This window comes from Spermophilus citellus (genome assembly GCF_964194105.1).
Source record: "Spermophilus citellus genome assembly, chromosome: 1".
Classification (NCBI taxonomy): Eukaryota; Metazoa; Chordata; class Mammalia; order Rodentia; family Sciuridae; genus Spermophilus; species Spermophilus citellus.
In genome coordinates this window covers 75,668,577-75,687,456 of record NC_138182.1, presented here as the reverse complement: position 1 = coordinate 75,687,456, position 18,880 = coordinate 75,668,577, and the positions used below count along the sequence as shown (strand labels likewise).

At 37.0% G+C, this 18,880-nt stretch overlaps 1 protein-coding gene and 1 pseudogene across 11 annotated transcripts in view; both read right to left on the bottom strand.

Moving 5' to 3' along the window:
* Positions 1-1,046: 1,046 nt before the first annotated feature.
* On the bottom strand, positions 1,047-1,382 carry LOC308641144 (ubiquitin-conjugating enzyme E2 variant 1-like; annotated as a pseudogene). Its single transcript has one exon. The product of its transcript is annotated as a ubiquitin-conjugating enzyme E2 variant 1-like (transcript).
* Positions 1,383-9,392: 8,010 nt separating this feature from the next.
* Positions 9,393-18,880, bottom strand: part of LOC308656504 (zinc finger MYM-type protein 5-like) — a 42,450-nt gene continuing 32,962 nt past the window's right edge. For all 10 annotated transcript variants that reach the window (XM_081307682.1, XM_081307684.1, XM_081307680.1 and 7 more), the window contains one exon: positions 9,393-10,553. In XM_081307682.1, the coding sequence (XP_081163808.1) occupies positions 9,801-10,553 (753 nt within the window). In that variant the 3' untranslated portion in view covers positions 9,393-9,800. The remainder of the gene's footprint in view (positions 10,554-18,880) is intronic.

The following is an 18,880-nucleotide window of genomic DNA, read 5'->3' as shown; positions in this document are numbered from 1 at the left end:
CATAATTTTACATTTGCAATTCTTTTTTAGTAGAAAACTGCAGGGCTGTCATATTGGTTTCTGTATTCAATCTGTAACAAATATTGTTTGCTTTATATGAAGAAAATTACATAAGTGTATATAAATATATATTATTTTTCTTTAAAAAGGAGTATTTTAATAGCCTTTTCATATTATTGTGGCTATTCTCTGATACTGCACCAAAAATATGACAAGTGGTATTTTCTTAAATATTAGCTGTAAGTAGAATCTGAAATCATATCCATGAACTTTTTATTTTGTTTACATCAAAATCCATTGGTTTAAGCTTGTGGTTTGAATTCATTTTTACCCTGGCATGAATTTGAAACATCTGAAATTATGGATTCATTGAATGATACAATTTTCCAAAATGCTGTCACTTCATTGTATAATAACATATAAAATTACATTTGTTAATGTCATCATTGAGCTCACCAGAAAATTCTTGAAGTTTCAGGAAACTATAAAGTTCAAAACAAAATATAAAAAGGGCTGGGGATGTAGCTCAATGTAGAGCATTCCGAGGTTTAATCCCCAATACTGCCAAAAAAAAAAAAAAGTTCCATTTGCAATTCAAACAATCACATGGGTAATTTCCTCAAAAGATTCATCATACTTTGGAACTCAGTAGAAGTTCTCCATGTCTATTTCCCATTTGGTATGGTTTGAGTTCATCCTCCAAAGTTCATGTGTTAGAAATTTAATCCCCAATGCAATAGTGTTGAGAGGTGGGACTATTAGGAGGTGATTAGGTCATGATGCTTGTCTTCATGCATAGATTAACGCTGTTATTATTTATAGTGGATTAATTATAGTGGGAATAATTTTTGTTACTATAGTACAACATATATTTCAAATGGACAAAAAAATTAGTATGATTTATAGCATCTTAAGACACATTGCCTTTGAATGGGAGCTTCCTTTCTATTACTTTCAGATCTACAACAGGTATCTAGAAAATTCGCTACTATAGAAAATGAAGGCTACTTTAATTGAATGTGAGGAGGGCCTGTATTTTTTTTTAATTAGTTGCTATAACACTGTTCTTCTGGTGGTTGAGAGAGTTTCATATTTTCTTTAGACATCATTAAGCCCAGCAGTTCTTACAGAATAACTTTGAAGCTACATGAATTCTGTCATTTTTCTAGCACTGATATAGCTCTTGGGTTCACCACTTCATTAGGACTGTTAATTCTATTCATATTAATTTTTGTTACAAATCTTATAAAGGAGGGGGGTGCTTCTGGGTATTTAGGTCCACATTCTATTTTAAGGCTGTATATTAGGTTTTCATAAATTGTCTGTGCCCATGGTGGCTGCCATATTCCTTTGCTATGGCTCAAAGTCCTGCAGGAATACATTCTTGACAAAAAGGGTGAGTTTGACCCAATTCCCATTCATTCTTGTTCTTTCTTGTCCTTTCTTGTATTCTGCCATGGGATGACATAGTTCAAAGGCTCTTTGCAAGATGCCATCATCATACCTTTGGACTTCGAAGCCTCCAGAACTAGGTGCTAAATAAATATTTGTTCTTTATAAATATCTTAGTTTTACTGGGCAAGGTGGGGCACATCTGTAATCCCAGAAATTTGGGAGGTTTAGGAAGAAGAATTGCAAATTCAAGGTCAGTCTCAGCAATTTAGCAAGGCCCTACGCAATTTAGGGAAACAAAAAGAGCTGGGGATTGAATTTGGATCATAGCTCAGTGGTAGAGTGTTTGCCTAGCATATGTGAGGCACTGGGTTCAATTCTCAGAACAACATATAAATAAATAAAATAAGGGTCCATTGACGACTAAAAATATATTTAAAAAAAAAGGGCGAGGGAGGGTTGGGGATATGGCTCAGTTGGTATAGTGCTTGCCTTGCATGCATTAAGGCCATGGGTTCAAACCCCAGCACCAAAAAAAAAAAAAAAAAAAAAAAAAAAAAAAAATTAATTAAAAGATTTGTGGCAGGGAATTGGTGTTGGGGATGTAGCTCAGTGGTAGAGCGCCCCTGTGTTCAATCCATAGTACTGCAACATACAACCTATAACAAAAATCTCATCTGGCTGGGCGCATTGGTGCATGACTGTAATTCCAGCAACTCACAAGTGTGAGGCCAGCCTCAGCAACTGTCTCAAAATAAAAAAATAAAAAGGGCTGGAATGTGGCCCAGTAGTAAAGTGTCCCTGGATTCATATCCTGGTATCCCTCCAAAAAAGAAAATATGACACTTGTGATACTTTGTGTGATAAAATGGTATCTTAGCCTATTTACTGTTATAACAGAAAACGGAGTATCCAAGACTAGGGGTGTTTTTTTTTAGAGGGACAGGGAACTGGGGATTGAACCCAGGAGTTCTTAACCACTGAGTCACACATAGGCAGCCTTTTTTATTTTTTGAGACAGGGTCTCACTAAATTGCTGAGACTGGCCTCACACTTGCAATCCTCCTACCTCAGCCTCCTAAACCACTGGGATTACAGGAGTGTATCACCCCATCTGGCGCAAAACAGATTTTACCATTAGAAGTAACTACAGGGGCTGGGGATGTGGCTCAAGTGGTAGCGCGCTCGCCTGGCATGCGTGCGCCCGGGTTCGATCCTCAGCACCACATACCAACAAAGATGTTGTGTCCGACGAGAACTAAAAAATAAATATTAAAAAAAAAGAAGTAACTACACTGTTGAAGTATTAGCATGATTAAAGTGAAGATTCTTTTAGTTGATGCCCTTCCATATATTCTTCATCTTCAAATCTTCAAGCCTTTTTTCTTTCTTTCTTTTTTTTTTTTTTCAGTACTGGTGATTGAACCCAGGACCTAGCACACGCAAGGTCAAGTGCTTTACCACTGTCCTATATCCCCCAAACTTTTAAAAATGTTTTATTTTGAAATGGGGTCTGTCTAAATTGACCAGACTCACCTAGAACTGGAAGTCCTGCTTCAGGCTCCAGAGAAACTGGGATTACAGGTGAGTGCCACCATGCCCCAGCTCACCTTCAGGCCTTTTTTTTTTTTTCCTTGTGGTACTGGGGATTGAACCTAGGGCCTTATGCATGATAGGCAAGCACTGTACCAACTGAGCTATATCCCCAGTCCTCACCTTCAACCCTTTTACAAACATCAGCCAGATAGTATAAAACCAGAATCAGTAGTAATTAACAAAGGTTATTTTGTAAGAAATATGAAGATTACAGAACTATGGATCACTTTCCTTTTATACACCTCCATAAATCTCCTTATATTTGTTGTCGATCTAACAATGGAGAGTAACAAAGACTTAGTTTATTTTTTAGTATTGGGGATTGAACCCAGCAGTGCTTTACCACTAAGTCACCTCCCCAGTCCTTTTTTTTTCTTTTCTTTTCCTTTTTGGTACCGAGAATTGAACTCAAGGGCATTCAATCATTGAGTCACATCCCCAGCCCTATTTTGTATTTATTTAGAGACAGGGTCTCACTGAATTGCTTAGTGCCTTGCTATTGCTGAGGCTGGCTTTGAACTCAAGGTCCACCTGTATCAGCCTCGAAGCCTCTGGGATTACAGGTGTGGGGCACCATGAACAGATGAGACTTAGTGGTAAGTTTGGATTGGGGGTTTCCTGTCAAGTTCGCTTCCATTAGAATAAATCTCCATCTCAGAGTTGACACTTGTTTCTAAAAGAAAAATATCCTCTCCACATATCTTAGAAACATCTACTTGTTTTTTCCAGATCTTTATTCAGGTGAGCTTAATCGTGTTAAAGAATCACAAATAGTTTTCCTATATTTTACAGTCCTCTGTGTTTTTCTTTTTTTCTGATGTTACTGGGGATCGAACCTGGAATGCTCTACCACAAAGTATACGCCCAGCCCAGCCTTATTTATTTATTTATTTATTATTTATGTATGTGGTACTGGGGAAGGATCCCAGTGGTGCATTACAACTGAGATACATCCCACCCCTCCACCATTCAAAAAATACTTTTTAATTGTGGATGGACACAGTACTTTCATTTTATTCATTTATTTTCATGTGGTGCTGAGGATCGAATCCAGTACCTCACATGTGCTAAGCAAACGCTCTACCACTGAGCTACAACTCCAGCCCCCACAAACCCTTTTAATTTGAGACAGCATCTCCCTAAGTTGCCCAGATGGCCTTGACCTTGAGATCTACAATATCTTTTTAGTTTTCCAAACTTTTAAATATTCATTTTTTTTGGAAAATCTTGGGCTGTGGCTCTGTGCTTCCAATGTTGTATTTATATTATTGTTTTATTCATTCACTTTCTCTTCCCTGCCTTGGACTCTTCCATTGATTACCTTTTATATACATGCTTTTCCAAGGGCACAATCTTTATCAGTTGAAAATAATTTTACAAACCCCTGTATACTTATACCTGTATCTGCTGATGACATGTATCTATACTTGCTTTATCACATATCTATCTACCCATCTATTCATTAATCCATCTTATTTTTTGGTACATTTAAAAGTTTGTAGTATGTACCTTGTTTTGAAGTAACATGTTGCAGTTGTGATGCTTTCTGAGAAATTTTTTGGTGTGATTTCATTATCTCTTTCTGTTCTTTTATTCTTCCCCTCCCTTTTACCTATCTATCCATCTATCTATCTATCCATCCATCTAAACCAGGAATTGAACCTAGGAGCGCTTAACCAGTGAGCCACATCTCCAGCCCTTTTTATATTTATTTGGAAACAAGGTCTCGCTAAGTTGCAGAGACTGGCTTTGAACTTGAGATCCTCCTGTGTTAGCCTCTGGAGTTGCTGGGATCACAGGTGTGTGCCACTGTGCCCAGCTCTCTCTTTTCTGTGGTCTTGGGGATGGAACCCAAGGCCTTATACACAATAAACATGCATTCTTGCACTGAGCTATATACCTCAAGCCCCATCTCTTGTGGCTTTTAATTTTTAAGAGTTTGCTTTTTTTTTCTTTCAATACCTTTATTTCTATTTATTTTAACGGTGCTGAGGATCAAACCCAGTGCTTCATACATGCTAGGCAAGCAGTCTACCACTGAGCCACAACCCCATCCCTTGTGTTTTAATTTTGCATAGGGTTTGGACTTGATATTTTTTCTGTTGCTCACTTGAAGGCAAATTTATTTTCCCCAAATTAAGCTGTGTAACTCAAAAGCTATTGTATCTCAGAGTTCTTTTGGTCTGCTTTCGCATAGTATTAAAAAAAAATCTTTTGTCAACCTGCTTTCTAAGATAACCTCTATTATCCTTGTAATATTTTTATCCAAAACCTCTTTGATTGGTTTCTTTTTTTTTTTTAAAGAGAGAGTGAGAGGAGAGAGAGAGAGAGAGAGAGAGAGAGAGAGAGAGAGAGAGAGAGAGAATTTTTAATATTTATTTTTTAGTTCTCGACGGACACAACATCTTTGTTGGTATGTGGTGCTGAGGATCGAACCCGGGCCGCACGCATGCCAGGCGAGCGCGCTACCGCTTGAGCCACATCCCCAGCCCTCTTTGATTGGTTTCTAACCTGCTCAATTTTGATTGCTCTAATTAATTTCTTGTCCTGAAAGGAACTCTTCACTGTTCAGTTTCAGGGCTTTATAAGGTCTTCTTCTGAGTTCCTTATACTAATCAGTTATTGGATTAAGAGAAGATCTTTGTCTCAGCTGTTCTCAAACTGACCTTCTGGACCTTTCAGTGAACATCTATTGCCTCTCTTGGGATTCTTCTATTCTCATATTCATCAAATGCCCTTTGCTTTTGTTTTCTCCTATATAGACAGCTGGTAACACTCAGAACTTGTCCTTGGTGATTGTCTCCATCCCCTTTTGTGGGGACATCTTTTTTTTCCTCCTGGTATTGAGGATTGAACCAAGGGCCTTACACTGGTAGAGGTGTATCCATAGTCCTATTTAATTAATTAATTAATTTAGAGAAATGGTCTAATATGCATTGACTGGCCTCAAACTTGCAGTTCTCCTGCCTTGGCCTCCCAAATTACTGAGAGTATTCGGGATTATAGGTATGGGCCACCACATCTGGCTTGAGGGGAAATCTTGACACCTAGGAAATAGGTGTCTATGTTGTCCAGGCTGACCTCCAACTCCTAGGGATCTTCCTGCCTCAACTCATAAGTAGCTGGGACTACAGATAGGCACATGCCACCATGCACAGCTTCTATTTGCTTTTTTATTGGCAATTAGAGAATATCCAAAACTCTGAAGCCACTGCCACCTTCCAGATATTCTTAAGTTTTAATGAAGGCCAATTTGTCAATCCTCTTAAAAAAATAATTACTGCTTTTTTGGGTCTCCCTTAAGACCTTCTTGCTGATATCAAGATTACGAAAATATTATGAGGGGAATGGGATAACAAACATGGAGGGAAATGAATTACAGTAGATGGGGTAGAGAGAGAAGATGGGAGGGGAGGGGAGGGGGGATAGTAGAGGATAGGAAAGGTAGCAGAATACAACAGTCACTAATATGGCAGTATGTAAAAATGTGATGTGTAACCAATGTGATTCTGCAATCTGTATTTGGGGTAAAAATGGGAGTTCATAACCCACTTGATTCTAATGTATGAAATATGATATGTCAAGAGCTTTGTAATGTTGTGAACAACCAATAAAAAAAAGAAATTTCAGAACTGAATAAAATATATAAGCACTTAAAAAAAAAGATTACGAAAATATTTTCTCATAGAACTTTACTTTTCATATCTAGGTCTATAATCAATTGCAGATAAATTTCTTTGTATAGTGTAACATGGGAATCAGCATTTTATTTATTTATTTATTTTTGTGATGCTGGGGATTGAACTCAGGGCCCTGTGTGTGGGAGACAAGCATTCTACCAATTGAGCTAAATCTCTAGCCCAACATTTACTTTTTCATATGGACATTCAATTAATCTAGCACCATTTATTAACAAGATCATCCTTTCATCACTGAAATACAATGATGCCTTTGCTGTTAAGTCAGGTCATTATATATGTATAGTTTTGTTTGGGGGCTTTCTGTTCTCTATTTAATTGATCTATTTGTTTATACTTATATAACAATAGCAGACTTAACTGTAATTTTATGATATGAAAGACTAGGGATACAGCCTCTAAATGTATTATTTCAAGAATGTCTTACCTATTATTATTCTAAGATTTTGCATTTCTGATAAATTTCAGAATTAGTTGATTATTTTCCACCCCAAAATTTGATAAATTTCTGTTGTTTTAAATTAAAAAAAAAAAAAAAGCTGGGCATAGTGGCACATGCCTGTAATCCCAGTGGTTTGGGAGGCTGAGACAGGAGAATTTCGAGTTCAAAGCCAGCCTTAGCAACTTCAAGGAACTAAGCAATTCAGTGAGACCCTGTCTTTAAATAAACTACAAAATAGGGCTGAGGATGTGGCTCAGTGGTTGAGTGCCCCTGAGTTCAATCCCTGGTACAAAAAATAAATAAATAAATTCGATTTTACTGCAATAGTGTTGAAACTAGACCAGCATTGGACGAACTGATATCTTGATGTTAATATTAAGTCTTCAAAGTTAGGAATATAGTATACTTCTTCCTTTACTTATCCTCACATCCCCACCAGTACTGTTAATGGAACCCACGTCTTCTTGTATGCTACACAAGGGCTGTACCACTGAACTAAATCCCCAGATCCCAGGTTTTCTTTAATCTAGTTTAATAGGCTTTTGTGGAGATTATGCATAAACTTCACAAAGATTATTCCTATATATGATTTTTAGATGCTATTGTAAAAAGTATTTAATTTCCTCTATTCCTAATAAATACAATTAATTTTTTAATATATTGGCCAAATTCCCTATTAATCTTAATTTGCCATAGTCTTTCGGGTTTTCTGTATATACATGTCCAGTGAAAGTAAATTTATTAATATTTTTTTATTTATCTGTGGAACTGACTAGAATCCCAAGTAATGATGAACAGAAGTGATAATACTGATCATCTTGGTCTTATTTCTGAGTTCTGAGAAGTGTTAAATATTTCATTATTAAGCATTTTAGTTGTAGATTTGTTTATTGTTGTTTGCAGTGCTGGGGATTGAACAAGACCTCAAGCATACTAGGCAAGCACTCTACCACAACATTCACAGCCTCTAGTTGTAGATTTTTCATTCTTATCTGATTTTTGAATTTATCATCTGGCTATTTCTGGCCTTATAAAACAAATTGGGGCCAGACATAGTGGTGTGTACCTATAATCCCAGATATTCTGATGGGGCTGAGGTAGGAGGATCACAAGTTCAAGGCAACTTAGGGAGACCCTGTCTCAAAATAAAAAGGGCTGGGAGTGTAATTCAGTGGTAGAGTGCCCCTGTGTTCAATGCCCAGCACCACAGGGAGGGGGAAAAAGAAAAGAATGTTATCTTCTTATCAAATACAACTGTTGCACAAGAAAAGCCTTGAAAGTATAAGCCCAAGTATATGTAAGATTTTAATATGATAAAACTGGCATCAGATGGGGCTGGGGATATGGCTCACATGGTAGAGAGTGCTTGCCTCACATGCATAAGGCCCTGGGTTCAGTCCCCAGCACCACCAACCAACCAACAAAAAACTGGCATGGTGGGCGGGGGGGGGAAGAAAGAGAGAATTACTTCCAGGCACAGTGGCACATGCCTGTAATCCCAGCAGCTTGAGAGGCTGAGGCAGGAGGTTCCCAAGTTCAAAGCTGGCCTCAGCAATTTATCGAGGCCCAGTCTCAAAATAAAAAAGGGATAAGGATGTAGCCTGGGTTCAATTCCTGATTAAAAAAAAAAGAATTACTAAATTCATAGTGATGAGGACACTAGCTGACCGTATCAAAAAAAAATTTAAATCTATTTCAAATTTCATGTGTGTGTGTGTGTATATGTGTATATATATATATATATATATATATATATAGTCATCTTTCACAGGAAGAACAAACTACCCCCAATACAGAAAAATTAACTTGATAGAGATATATTTTTATTTTAATATTTCTTACATTTGAATCAACAAAAAATAGGAATATATTCTTTATGCTTATAGTTCTCATACAACAAAAGCTAAACATTTACAAATTAAATTTTTAACAAAAATATAAAACAAAAATGCAAATTAGTCATCTTAATTTAATATAAGAAATAATGCTCTTTTGCTCAGATAGAAAAATGTTTTGTTCAAAAGAAATAAATCAAATATTTGGTTTAACAGTAAAAAGCTGTAGTTTCAGATTCCATTCTGTTCTTTTTTTTTTTAAATTTTTTTTTAGAGAGAGAGAGAGAGAGAGAATTTTTTTAATATTTATTTTTTAGTTATCGGCGGACACAACATCTTTGTTTGTATGTGGTGCTGAGGATAGAACCCGGGCCGCACGCATGCCAAACGAGTGCACTACCGCTTGAGCCACATCCCCAGCCCTCCATTCTGTTCTTAAACAATGTTTTTACTTTAATGAGAATGCTTATTCACACAGGTATCTTATTCAAAATGGCATTAATAATTTCAAGTCTTTCCTTTCTTTTTCATAGTACAAGAATACTAAACTCCTTGTAAACATGACACTTCTCAAATATCAATTTTAAAAACATGAGAATTGACAGACTGACAGTTGAAAACTATACTTAGTAAAATCTTAGATAATTACTACTGAATCCAATTAGTTGTAGATATGGAATAGGAACATTCTTGACTATTTGCTATTATACTTATTGCTAATGAACTGTTGCAAGTTACTCTGTATAGGAGACTCATAACTTAAGGGTACTAACTTATGGTACAGATCTTTTCTGAGTAATGTAAGACACTGTCATGTCAAAATCCAAATCAGGTATGTTACGTATATAATAGCTGTACACCATCATTCTTCTCATCTTCATAGAATCTATGTTTTCCAGCTTCATTAGTTTTATTTTTTTTCAAATCAGATTTTAATTTTGAATACTTAACACTATTATTGATGTGCATTTCACTTTCTTCATGTTTACTAAGAATATGTGATAAATGCTGCCAATCTTTGCATCCATTCTCATTTTTCAATTGATTTTTTCCTTCTCCAAAGAGTTTGCAATACAGGCAAAACACAGAATCTTTTGAGGTTGAATAAAGTAGCCAGGATCTAGTTGCTTTTTCACCACTTGGAAGAATTCGTGTATAGTAAGTTTCTGAAAACTTTCTCCCTGTATTGTCTTTTGGAAAGTTAAAATTTTTTACTTGAGGTGGATCATTTTCAACAAGAGTATCCCGTTGTTTAATATTCAGAATTCGGGGCCATGTACCTGGATCTGCAGAAAGCACAACTGGTATAATGGAATCTTCTGAAGTTTTGTTTTCCAGTTGCTCTTGAAATTTATCAGCTATGGTTGACATGGAAGAAAGTAAATTCACATTCTGTTTGTTCAGTAATGTATCTGGGGTACATTCTGCTGAAACCTGTAGTTCCAAACTCTTTTCCTTTTTTTCTGGTATTCCTTCTATTTTTTCCAAAAGTGTATTTGATGATCCATATAATTTTCTTTCATTTTCTTCTCTGATGGCATTCCTTTTTCCGTTTTCTAATGCTGATGCTTTTGACTTTGCTTCTGTCATCTGGGAATAAATAAGAAATTACAACTTCATTTTAAATACTTTTTTTTAAAAATGTTTTTTAGTTGTCGATGGGCCTTTATTTTACTTATCTGTATATGGTGTTGAGAATCAAACTCAGTGCCTCACGCATGCTAGGCAAACACACTACCACTGAGCCACAACGCCAGCCCCCCATTTTAAATTCTTTTTTTTTTTCTTTTTTAGTTGTAGCTGGACACAATATCTTTAATTATTTTTATGTGGTGCTGAGGATCAAACCCAGTGTCTCACACATGCAAGGCGGGCACTCTACACTGAGCTACAGCCTCAGCCCTTAAATTCTTAACATTTCAAAAATTAATGTATATAGGAATGCCCAATAAACACATGAAATGATACTCATCATTAGCAATCAAAGAAATGCAAATCAAAACAATAAAGCACACCACTTCCCATTTATAAGGATGACTATAATAAATAGACAATTATAAATGTTGATAAGGATGTAGAGAACTAGATAGGGGAGGTGATCCATACTTATAATCCCAGATACTATGGAGGCTGAGACAGGAGGATCACAAGTTGGAGGCCAGCCTGGGAAATTTAGCAAGACCTTAACTTAAAAAAAAAAAAAAAAAAAAAAAAGGCTGGGGATATAGCTCAGTAGCAGAGCACTTGTATAACCTATGGAAGGCCTGGTACTCAATCCTCAGTACTGGGGAAAATATCCAACTAGAACCTCCCTAAGGTGCTGGTGGGAATATAAAATGATGTATCTGCTGTTGCAGTTTGCCAGGCATGGTGGTGCATGCCTGTAATCCCAGCGGCTGGGGAAGCCGAGGCAGGAGGATCCCAAGTTCAAAGCCAGCCTTAGCAACTTAGCAAGGCCCTCCGCAACTGGCTACGTGCCCCTGGGTTCAATCCCTGGTAGCAAACATACAAAAAAAGTATGCCAGTTTCTCTGATGTTTAAATAGTCATTACATGACCAAGTAATTCTATTCCAAGTTTTCCACCCAAGGTAAATACAAAAACATAAGCCCACACAAAAACACATAAATGTTCACAGCAACTGTATTCCTAAGAGAAAAAAAATGAAATAATTCTAATGTCTGTCACAAATAATGGGTAGGAAAATACAGTGTCAGCCATTCAATGAACAGTATGGCAATAAAAACAAATGAAGTACTAATAGGTATTACAACACAGATGAACCCTGAAAACAGTAGCATACATGAAAGAAGTCTGTCAGAAAATACCTCATTTTAAGTCCACTGATGTCAAATTTCAAGAACAGGCAAATTTTTTTTTTTAATATTGATAATACATTTTATTTAGCTCTAATATACCAAATGGTATCATTTGAATATGTAATTTTTTTTTTACAGTCAATGGATTTTTTTTAATTTTTTTATTGATTATTTAAAGCATTACATAGCTCATGATATATCATCTTTCATACATTAGACTCAAATTGTGTTTTGAACTCCCATTTTCACCCCAAATATAGATTGCAGAATCACATCTGTTACATATTCACATTTTTACATAATGCCATATTAGTGTCTGTTGTATTCTGCTACCTTTCCTATCCCCTACTATCCCCCCTCCCCTCCCCTCCTCTCCCATCTTCCCTCTCTACCTCCCCTGCTGTTATTCAATTCTCTCCCTTTTTTTCCCTCCCCCTTGCCCCTCATAGCCTCTTATAATTTTATGTATCCTTGAAGGTCTCCTACCATTTCCATATGCTTTCCCTTCTCTCTCCGTTTCTCTCCCCCCATTCGTCTTTGTTTACTGTAGTCTTTTCCACATCAAGAACAGGCAAATTTATAGACAGAAGGTAAATTTTAGTTGTCTAGGATTTGTGTGTGTTGGTGGGGAGAGAATGGCAATTGATTTTTGGGTAGGAGGTTACTGGGGACTGAATTCAGGGGCACTCAACCACTGATCCACATTCCCAGCCCTATTTTGCTTTTTATTTTAGAGACAGGGTCTCACTGAATTGCTTAGTTCCTCACCAAGGCTGAGTCTGGCTTGAACTTGCAATCCTCCCGTCTCAGGCCTCCCTTACTGCTGGGATTACAGGCATGTGCCACCACGCCCAGCTTGCAATTGACTTTTAAGAGATGGGGTTTAGTGGTAAGAATGTTTTAAAATTATCTATGGTGGGGGCTGGGGTTGTGGCTCAGTGGTAGAGGGCTCTCCTAGCGTGTGCAGGGCCCTGGGTTCGATCCTCAGCACCACATAAAAAATAAATAAATAAAAACAAAGATATTGTGTACAACTACAACTAAAAAAAATAATTAAAAAATATTAAATAAATAAAATTATCTATGGCAAATTGTAGGGTATGTTAATTATATCCCAATAAAATTTGTATAAAATTCATGTAAAGGTCAATAAAATTAAAATTCATTAATTCATTGTGGTACTGGGGATTGATCCTAGGGTGCTCTACCTTTAAGCTATATCCCCAACAATTTTCATTTTCAGTTTGAGACAGTCTTACTAAGTGGCCCGGGCTGGCCTCAACCTTAGGATTCTCCTGCCTCAGCCACCTGAGTTGCTGAGATTACAGGTGTGTGCCACCACACCCCACAAAACAGCAATTACTTGGAGCAGTGAAACTGCCATAAAGAATTCCTTCAATACCATACATGCACACATGTATGACATGAGAGAACTCTCAATTATAGAAATAACTTTTATTTTGAAACACGGTCTCCCTATGTTTTCCAGGCTAGTCTGGAACTTCTTAGACTCTTAAAAGCCCATATATTACTATTTTTTCTTTTAAAATTTTTAATTTTAATTTGTTATTTAACAGAATGCATTACAATTCATACTATACAGATAGAGCACAACTTTTTATGTCTCTGGTTGTACACAAAGTAGAGTCACATTCTTCATGTCTTCATACATGTACTTAGGGTACAAATGACCATCGTATTCCACCGTCTTTCCTACCCCTATGTCTCCTCCCTAGCCCACCCTCCCCTTTTCCCCTCTGCCCTATCTAGAGTTCATTTAATCTTCCCACCCACCCACCCCCGTAGCATATTATGAATTAGCATCCATAAATCAGAGAAATCATTCAGCATTTTTTTTAGATTTTTCATTATAGATGGACATAATACCTTTATTTTATTTATTTATTTTTAAATGTGGTACTGAGAATCAAACCCAGTGCCTCACATGTGCTAGGCAAGTGCTCTACCACTGAGCCACAACCCAAGCCCACGTATTTTTTTTTAAATATATTTTTAGTTGTGGACAAAAATGAATAAAGATACTGTGTGTTTATGTGGTGCTGGGGACAGAACCCAGTGCCTCACACATGTGAGGCAGGTGCTCCACCACTGAGCCCCAGCCCCAGCCCCCTGGATTATTTTTTCATACACACACACACACACACACACACACACACACACACATATACACACACACACACACACACTTTAATATTTTTTTTTTAGTTGTAGTTGGACATAATACCTTTATTTTATTAATTTATATGTGGTGCTGAGGATCGAACCCAAGGCCTCACACTTGCTAGGCAAGCACTTTACTGCTGAGCCACAACCCCAGCCCCTTGACGTTATATTAAACACTATAAATTCAAAGAAGAATGTTATACATTGATACTTTTTCACCAAATTGTCAAGTCTATCAGACAAATTTAATTTTGATTTTTATTTTATTGCCATCAACTGACATCTATAATAAAAACAAACTATTTTGGTGTCAATAAAATAATGCAAAAATGGTTCAAAATAACAAAGATGTATGAGATGTAAATGGTATCCTCTTAGCTATATATAACACAAACTGAACACCATTTAATTCTGAAAGCAACATGGCAGCACAGAAGTAAAAAGAAAAGGCAGATAAATGATAGATTTGTACTTCAGAAAGACTACTCTGATTTTGTTATGAATTTCCAACAGTAAGTATGTAAGAATAGAAGTACAGGTCAGTCAAGAAGCCATGGTGATAAGTCTGTGGAGAAATTATGGTAACTATGTCAGGATTATAGCAATAGAAATAGGATTGAGTGAAACATGCTTAGGAATAGAATCTGAATTAGTAAGTTATTAAATGGCCATGGGGATCAAGGAAGAAGGAAAAGTAAAGAATGACCATCTGATTGGATCATGGGGTCATTTAGTGATACGGGAAAGAAGGAAATCAGGTTTAAGATAGTGAGTCTAAGATATATGTAGAATATTCAGAGGAAGAGTATAAAAGGATACATTTGCCTAAACTCAAGAGAGAAATACAAACTGGAAATATGTACTTGGAAATCATCAAAATATGTTAAAAAAAACCCCATGGGACTGGAAGGGCTACTGAATGAGACAAAAGCCCAAGTTTAGGTCTTTTCTCTTTCCTTCCTGCATTTCTTGGTAAAGAATTGAGATTTTACAGTTCTCAATGAACAGGCTACTTCCCAAATATATATGATGTTTTGCAAGTAACTTAATCTCCTAAATTTCAGATTCCTCAAACTACAATGAGAATATTAATTATACTTATTGTGAAGATTATTTAGATGAATAAATGAGAAAACGTAGGCATATGGCACCACAGAGAACTCATGTTAGCTATTACTGAAATACATATGGATATTCAATTATTCTTTGTAATTGATAAAAAGACAAGGCTGGATGATCCAGCTACCTGTTGGTACAAAGATTCATGGATCTTTTGCCCTATATTCATTCTTTAAGTTGTATATAGATACAATGCTTTTGTTTATTTTTTTGTGGTGCCAAGGATAGCACCCAGTGCCTCATATGTGCTAGGCAAGTGCTCTTCCACTGAGGTATAATTCCAGCTCCCGACCTTTTTTTTTTTTTTTTTTTTTTTTTTTAGTACCAGGAATTGTATTCAGGGGCACTCAACCACTGAGCCACATTCCCAGCCCTATTTTGTATTTTATTTAGAGACAGGGTCTCACTGAATTGCTTAGTGCCTCATCATTGCTAAGGCTGGCTTTGAACTCTCTATCCTTTTGTCTCAAGCCTCCTGAACTGCTGGGATTACAGGCGTGCCCCACCTTTTTTGAGGGTGTGGGTACTGGGGATTGAACCCAGAGGTGCTTTACCACTGAGACACATCCCTAACCCTTTTTGAGTCAGGGACTAAGTTGCTGAGGGCCTTACTAATTTGCTGAAGCTGGCCTTAAACTTGTGATTCTCCTGCCTCAAGCCTCCCAAGTTGCTGGAATTACAAGAATGAACCACTGAGTCTGGCCTGCCCTATACTCTAGATTCTAAAGTTAAACTGCTCATGTCTTCCCCATTTATATCACTCAGGCACTCTCTTCTAGAAACACCCATGTAAGATTCTTTTGGAAAAAAAAATTTTTCAACAATATTTTAGTGTAACTACTTCATTCTTCAGTTACATTTTACTTCAGAACATTTTGCTGAATGATAACTGGAAGAAAATAAAAAGTAGGTAAGGAAGGCACCAACTAAAGCGTCTAGGGAAAACATCAACAATAAAAAGAACTACTAGATCAGGGAGTAATGGTGCACACTTAGCTATGGGGGAGACTGAAGCAGGAGGATCACTTGAGCCCATGAGTTTGAGACTGTGTAGTAAGCTTTTCTTTCTTTTTTTTTTCAAATATACATATTTTATGTATTTATTTTAGTTAAAGACTATCAAACTGATGAGTTTGTAAAAGGGGTAACACAGAAAAGATCTTTTATATTTTAATATATAACTCTTATTTTTGCCTGCCTAGCATCAATTTCCCTCTCTTCTGGAAATAGCACCCTAGTTTTCCCTATAGGGTACTTCCCTTTCCTGTTTTGGGTGAGGCTGCCTCCTCTCCATGAATTAGGCTGACCACAGCAGTTGGTTCAAGAATGGTTATATGACCCAAATCAGCTCAATGTCATTCAATTCTAAGGCTTTTGTTGTGTTCAATGAAGAAAAGTCCTTATGTCTTTACTTGACCTGAAATTGAGTGGATATAAAAGCCATTCTTGTCAACCCCTGGGAAGAACCCATTTGAATGTAGCCAAAGCTAAGATGGAGGAAAAAAAAAAAATTAGTCCTTATGAGAGCACTGAGTCTTTGAATCCAGTTATGCTTCAAGCCAGGTCTATCCTTGGGCTATTCAATTACAAAGGCCAATAAATTCCTTTATTATTGCAATCTGGCCATTTTGCACTGGGATTCTGTGATCTCTCTTCAAAGAGCTCAGTGGGGATACCACCTCCACCCACTCAAATGAATTCAGACAGACTGGAGCAGAACAAGGCCACCTGCATGATCATGGCCAAGGAAACTGCCATAATCTAGTCAGCTTTTGCTGTGACCAAAATACCTGATAAGAACAACTTAGAATGGGCTAGGGTTATGGCTCAGTGGTAGAGTGCCTGCCTGGCATGAGTGAGGCACTGGGTTTGATCCTCAGCACCACAAATAAACAAATGAACAAACAAATAAATAAAGCTATTATGTCCATCTACAACAAAAAAAAATTTATTTAAAAGAGGAAAAATTTATTTTGGTTCATTTCAAAGATCTTACTTAGTCCATTGTTGGCTGACTCCATTGTTCTGGGTGAAGCAGAATACCATGGCAGGTATTCCAATACTGGGATGTTGAGCTGTTCAGCTCAAGGCAGCTGGGAAGCAGAGGGGTGGGGTGTATGTGTGGAGTGGCAGGGGCCAGGGTCAGATAAAGTGTCCAGGGCCATGCCCCCAGTGAACCTACTTCCTCCAGCCATGCCCTACCTACCTACAATTACCACCATTCAAATTATTAATCCATCAAATAGATTATTCCACTGATGATGTTTCAATCAATGTCTAAAATCCCTGCTTCTGAACCTTGCTGCACTGGGGACCACATTTTCAACATAGGAGCTTTTGAGGGGATATTCCAAATCCAAACAATAACAAGAGACCAACCTGGGCAACAGTGAGACCCCCCAACTCAAAAAACAAAAATCTATTAGGTTTGCTACTCATGAGATTACTAAACTGAAAATTTATGACCTTTGGGGATAAGATGTGTATAATTATATATTCCTATTGAAAGCAATAGTACACATTAAAAGCAAGTGCTAAGGAACTCAGTGAGACCCTGTCTCTAAATAAAATACAAAACAGGGCTGGGGATGTGGCTCAGTGGTCAAGTGCCCTTGAATTCAATCTCTGATACCAAAAATCAATCAATCAATCAATCAACCAACCAACCAACCAACCAACCAACCAGTTAAACCAAGTTAACTAAAACAAATAACAGCCCTCTATCCCTCTACTCATTTCCCCTTTCTGCGAAGTTAGGGTTAACCAAAAATACAGCTTTTAAACTGTGGGTTTTTTTTTTCTTTTGGTGTGTGTGTTGCTGGGGATCAAACCTAGGACCATACTCACGCTAGGCAAGTGCTCTATTCCTAAATTACAGCCACGGTCCCTTACTATTTCCACATCTTTTAGTAACTTATTTGTATCTCTAATTACTGATTTTTCCTCCCAGCTTAGAAAGACCGAAATTTAGTTTTCCTTCCTCTCACCAGACTCAGCATATACAATACCCACTTACCCACATATCCTTTGGTTACAAGTTTTTGGGGGCAGTATCCTTTTAAGGACTATTTTAAGGACTATTTCACATTCACTACAGAATGTTTAGCATCAGCCATGGCTTCTATCCACTAGATGCTAGCAGCATCCCTCAAGATATGACTGTAAAAAAAATGTCCCAACATTGCCAAATGCCCTCGAAGGGGTCAAAATCAACCCCTGATTGAGAACCGGTGGCTTAGATGTGGAGATTCAGTCTTTACATTTTATGACTATGTATGTGATTCAACAAAAAGTCACTAATTGCAAGATTTCAGCGTTTTTTTTTTAATTCGGGGGGGGGGGTTGAATACCAGGTATTGAGCTGGAGCACTTAACCTTTGAACCACAACCCCAATTTTTTTTTAATTTTTAATTTTTTTTTTTTTTTAATTTTGAGACAAGGCTTTGCTAAATTTCTGAGGCTAGCTTTGAATTTGTAGTCCTCCTGCCTTAGCCTCTGGACCCACTGGGATTACAGGCATGCACCACTGTGCCCAGCAAGATTTCAGTTTTAAGATCTTCATATCACAATGCACAAAGATGTTTTCAGATGTCTTTGTCAAGTTGTAGTTAACAGATACAACAAAAAATATTACTACTTAGTTCTTTTTTCCTTTGTTGGGCTTTGTAGAAGGACTACTATTAATTACTTCAAAATATTTACCTACTATGTGGGAGAAAAGCATGTTTTTGAAACTTCTGTAGTATATCAGAATATGATGCCTGTTTGGAAAGTGACTGTGAATTACTTTGCATT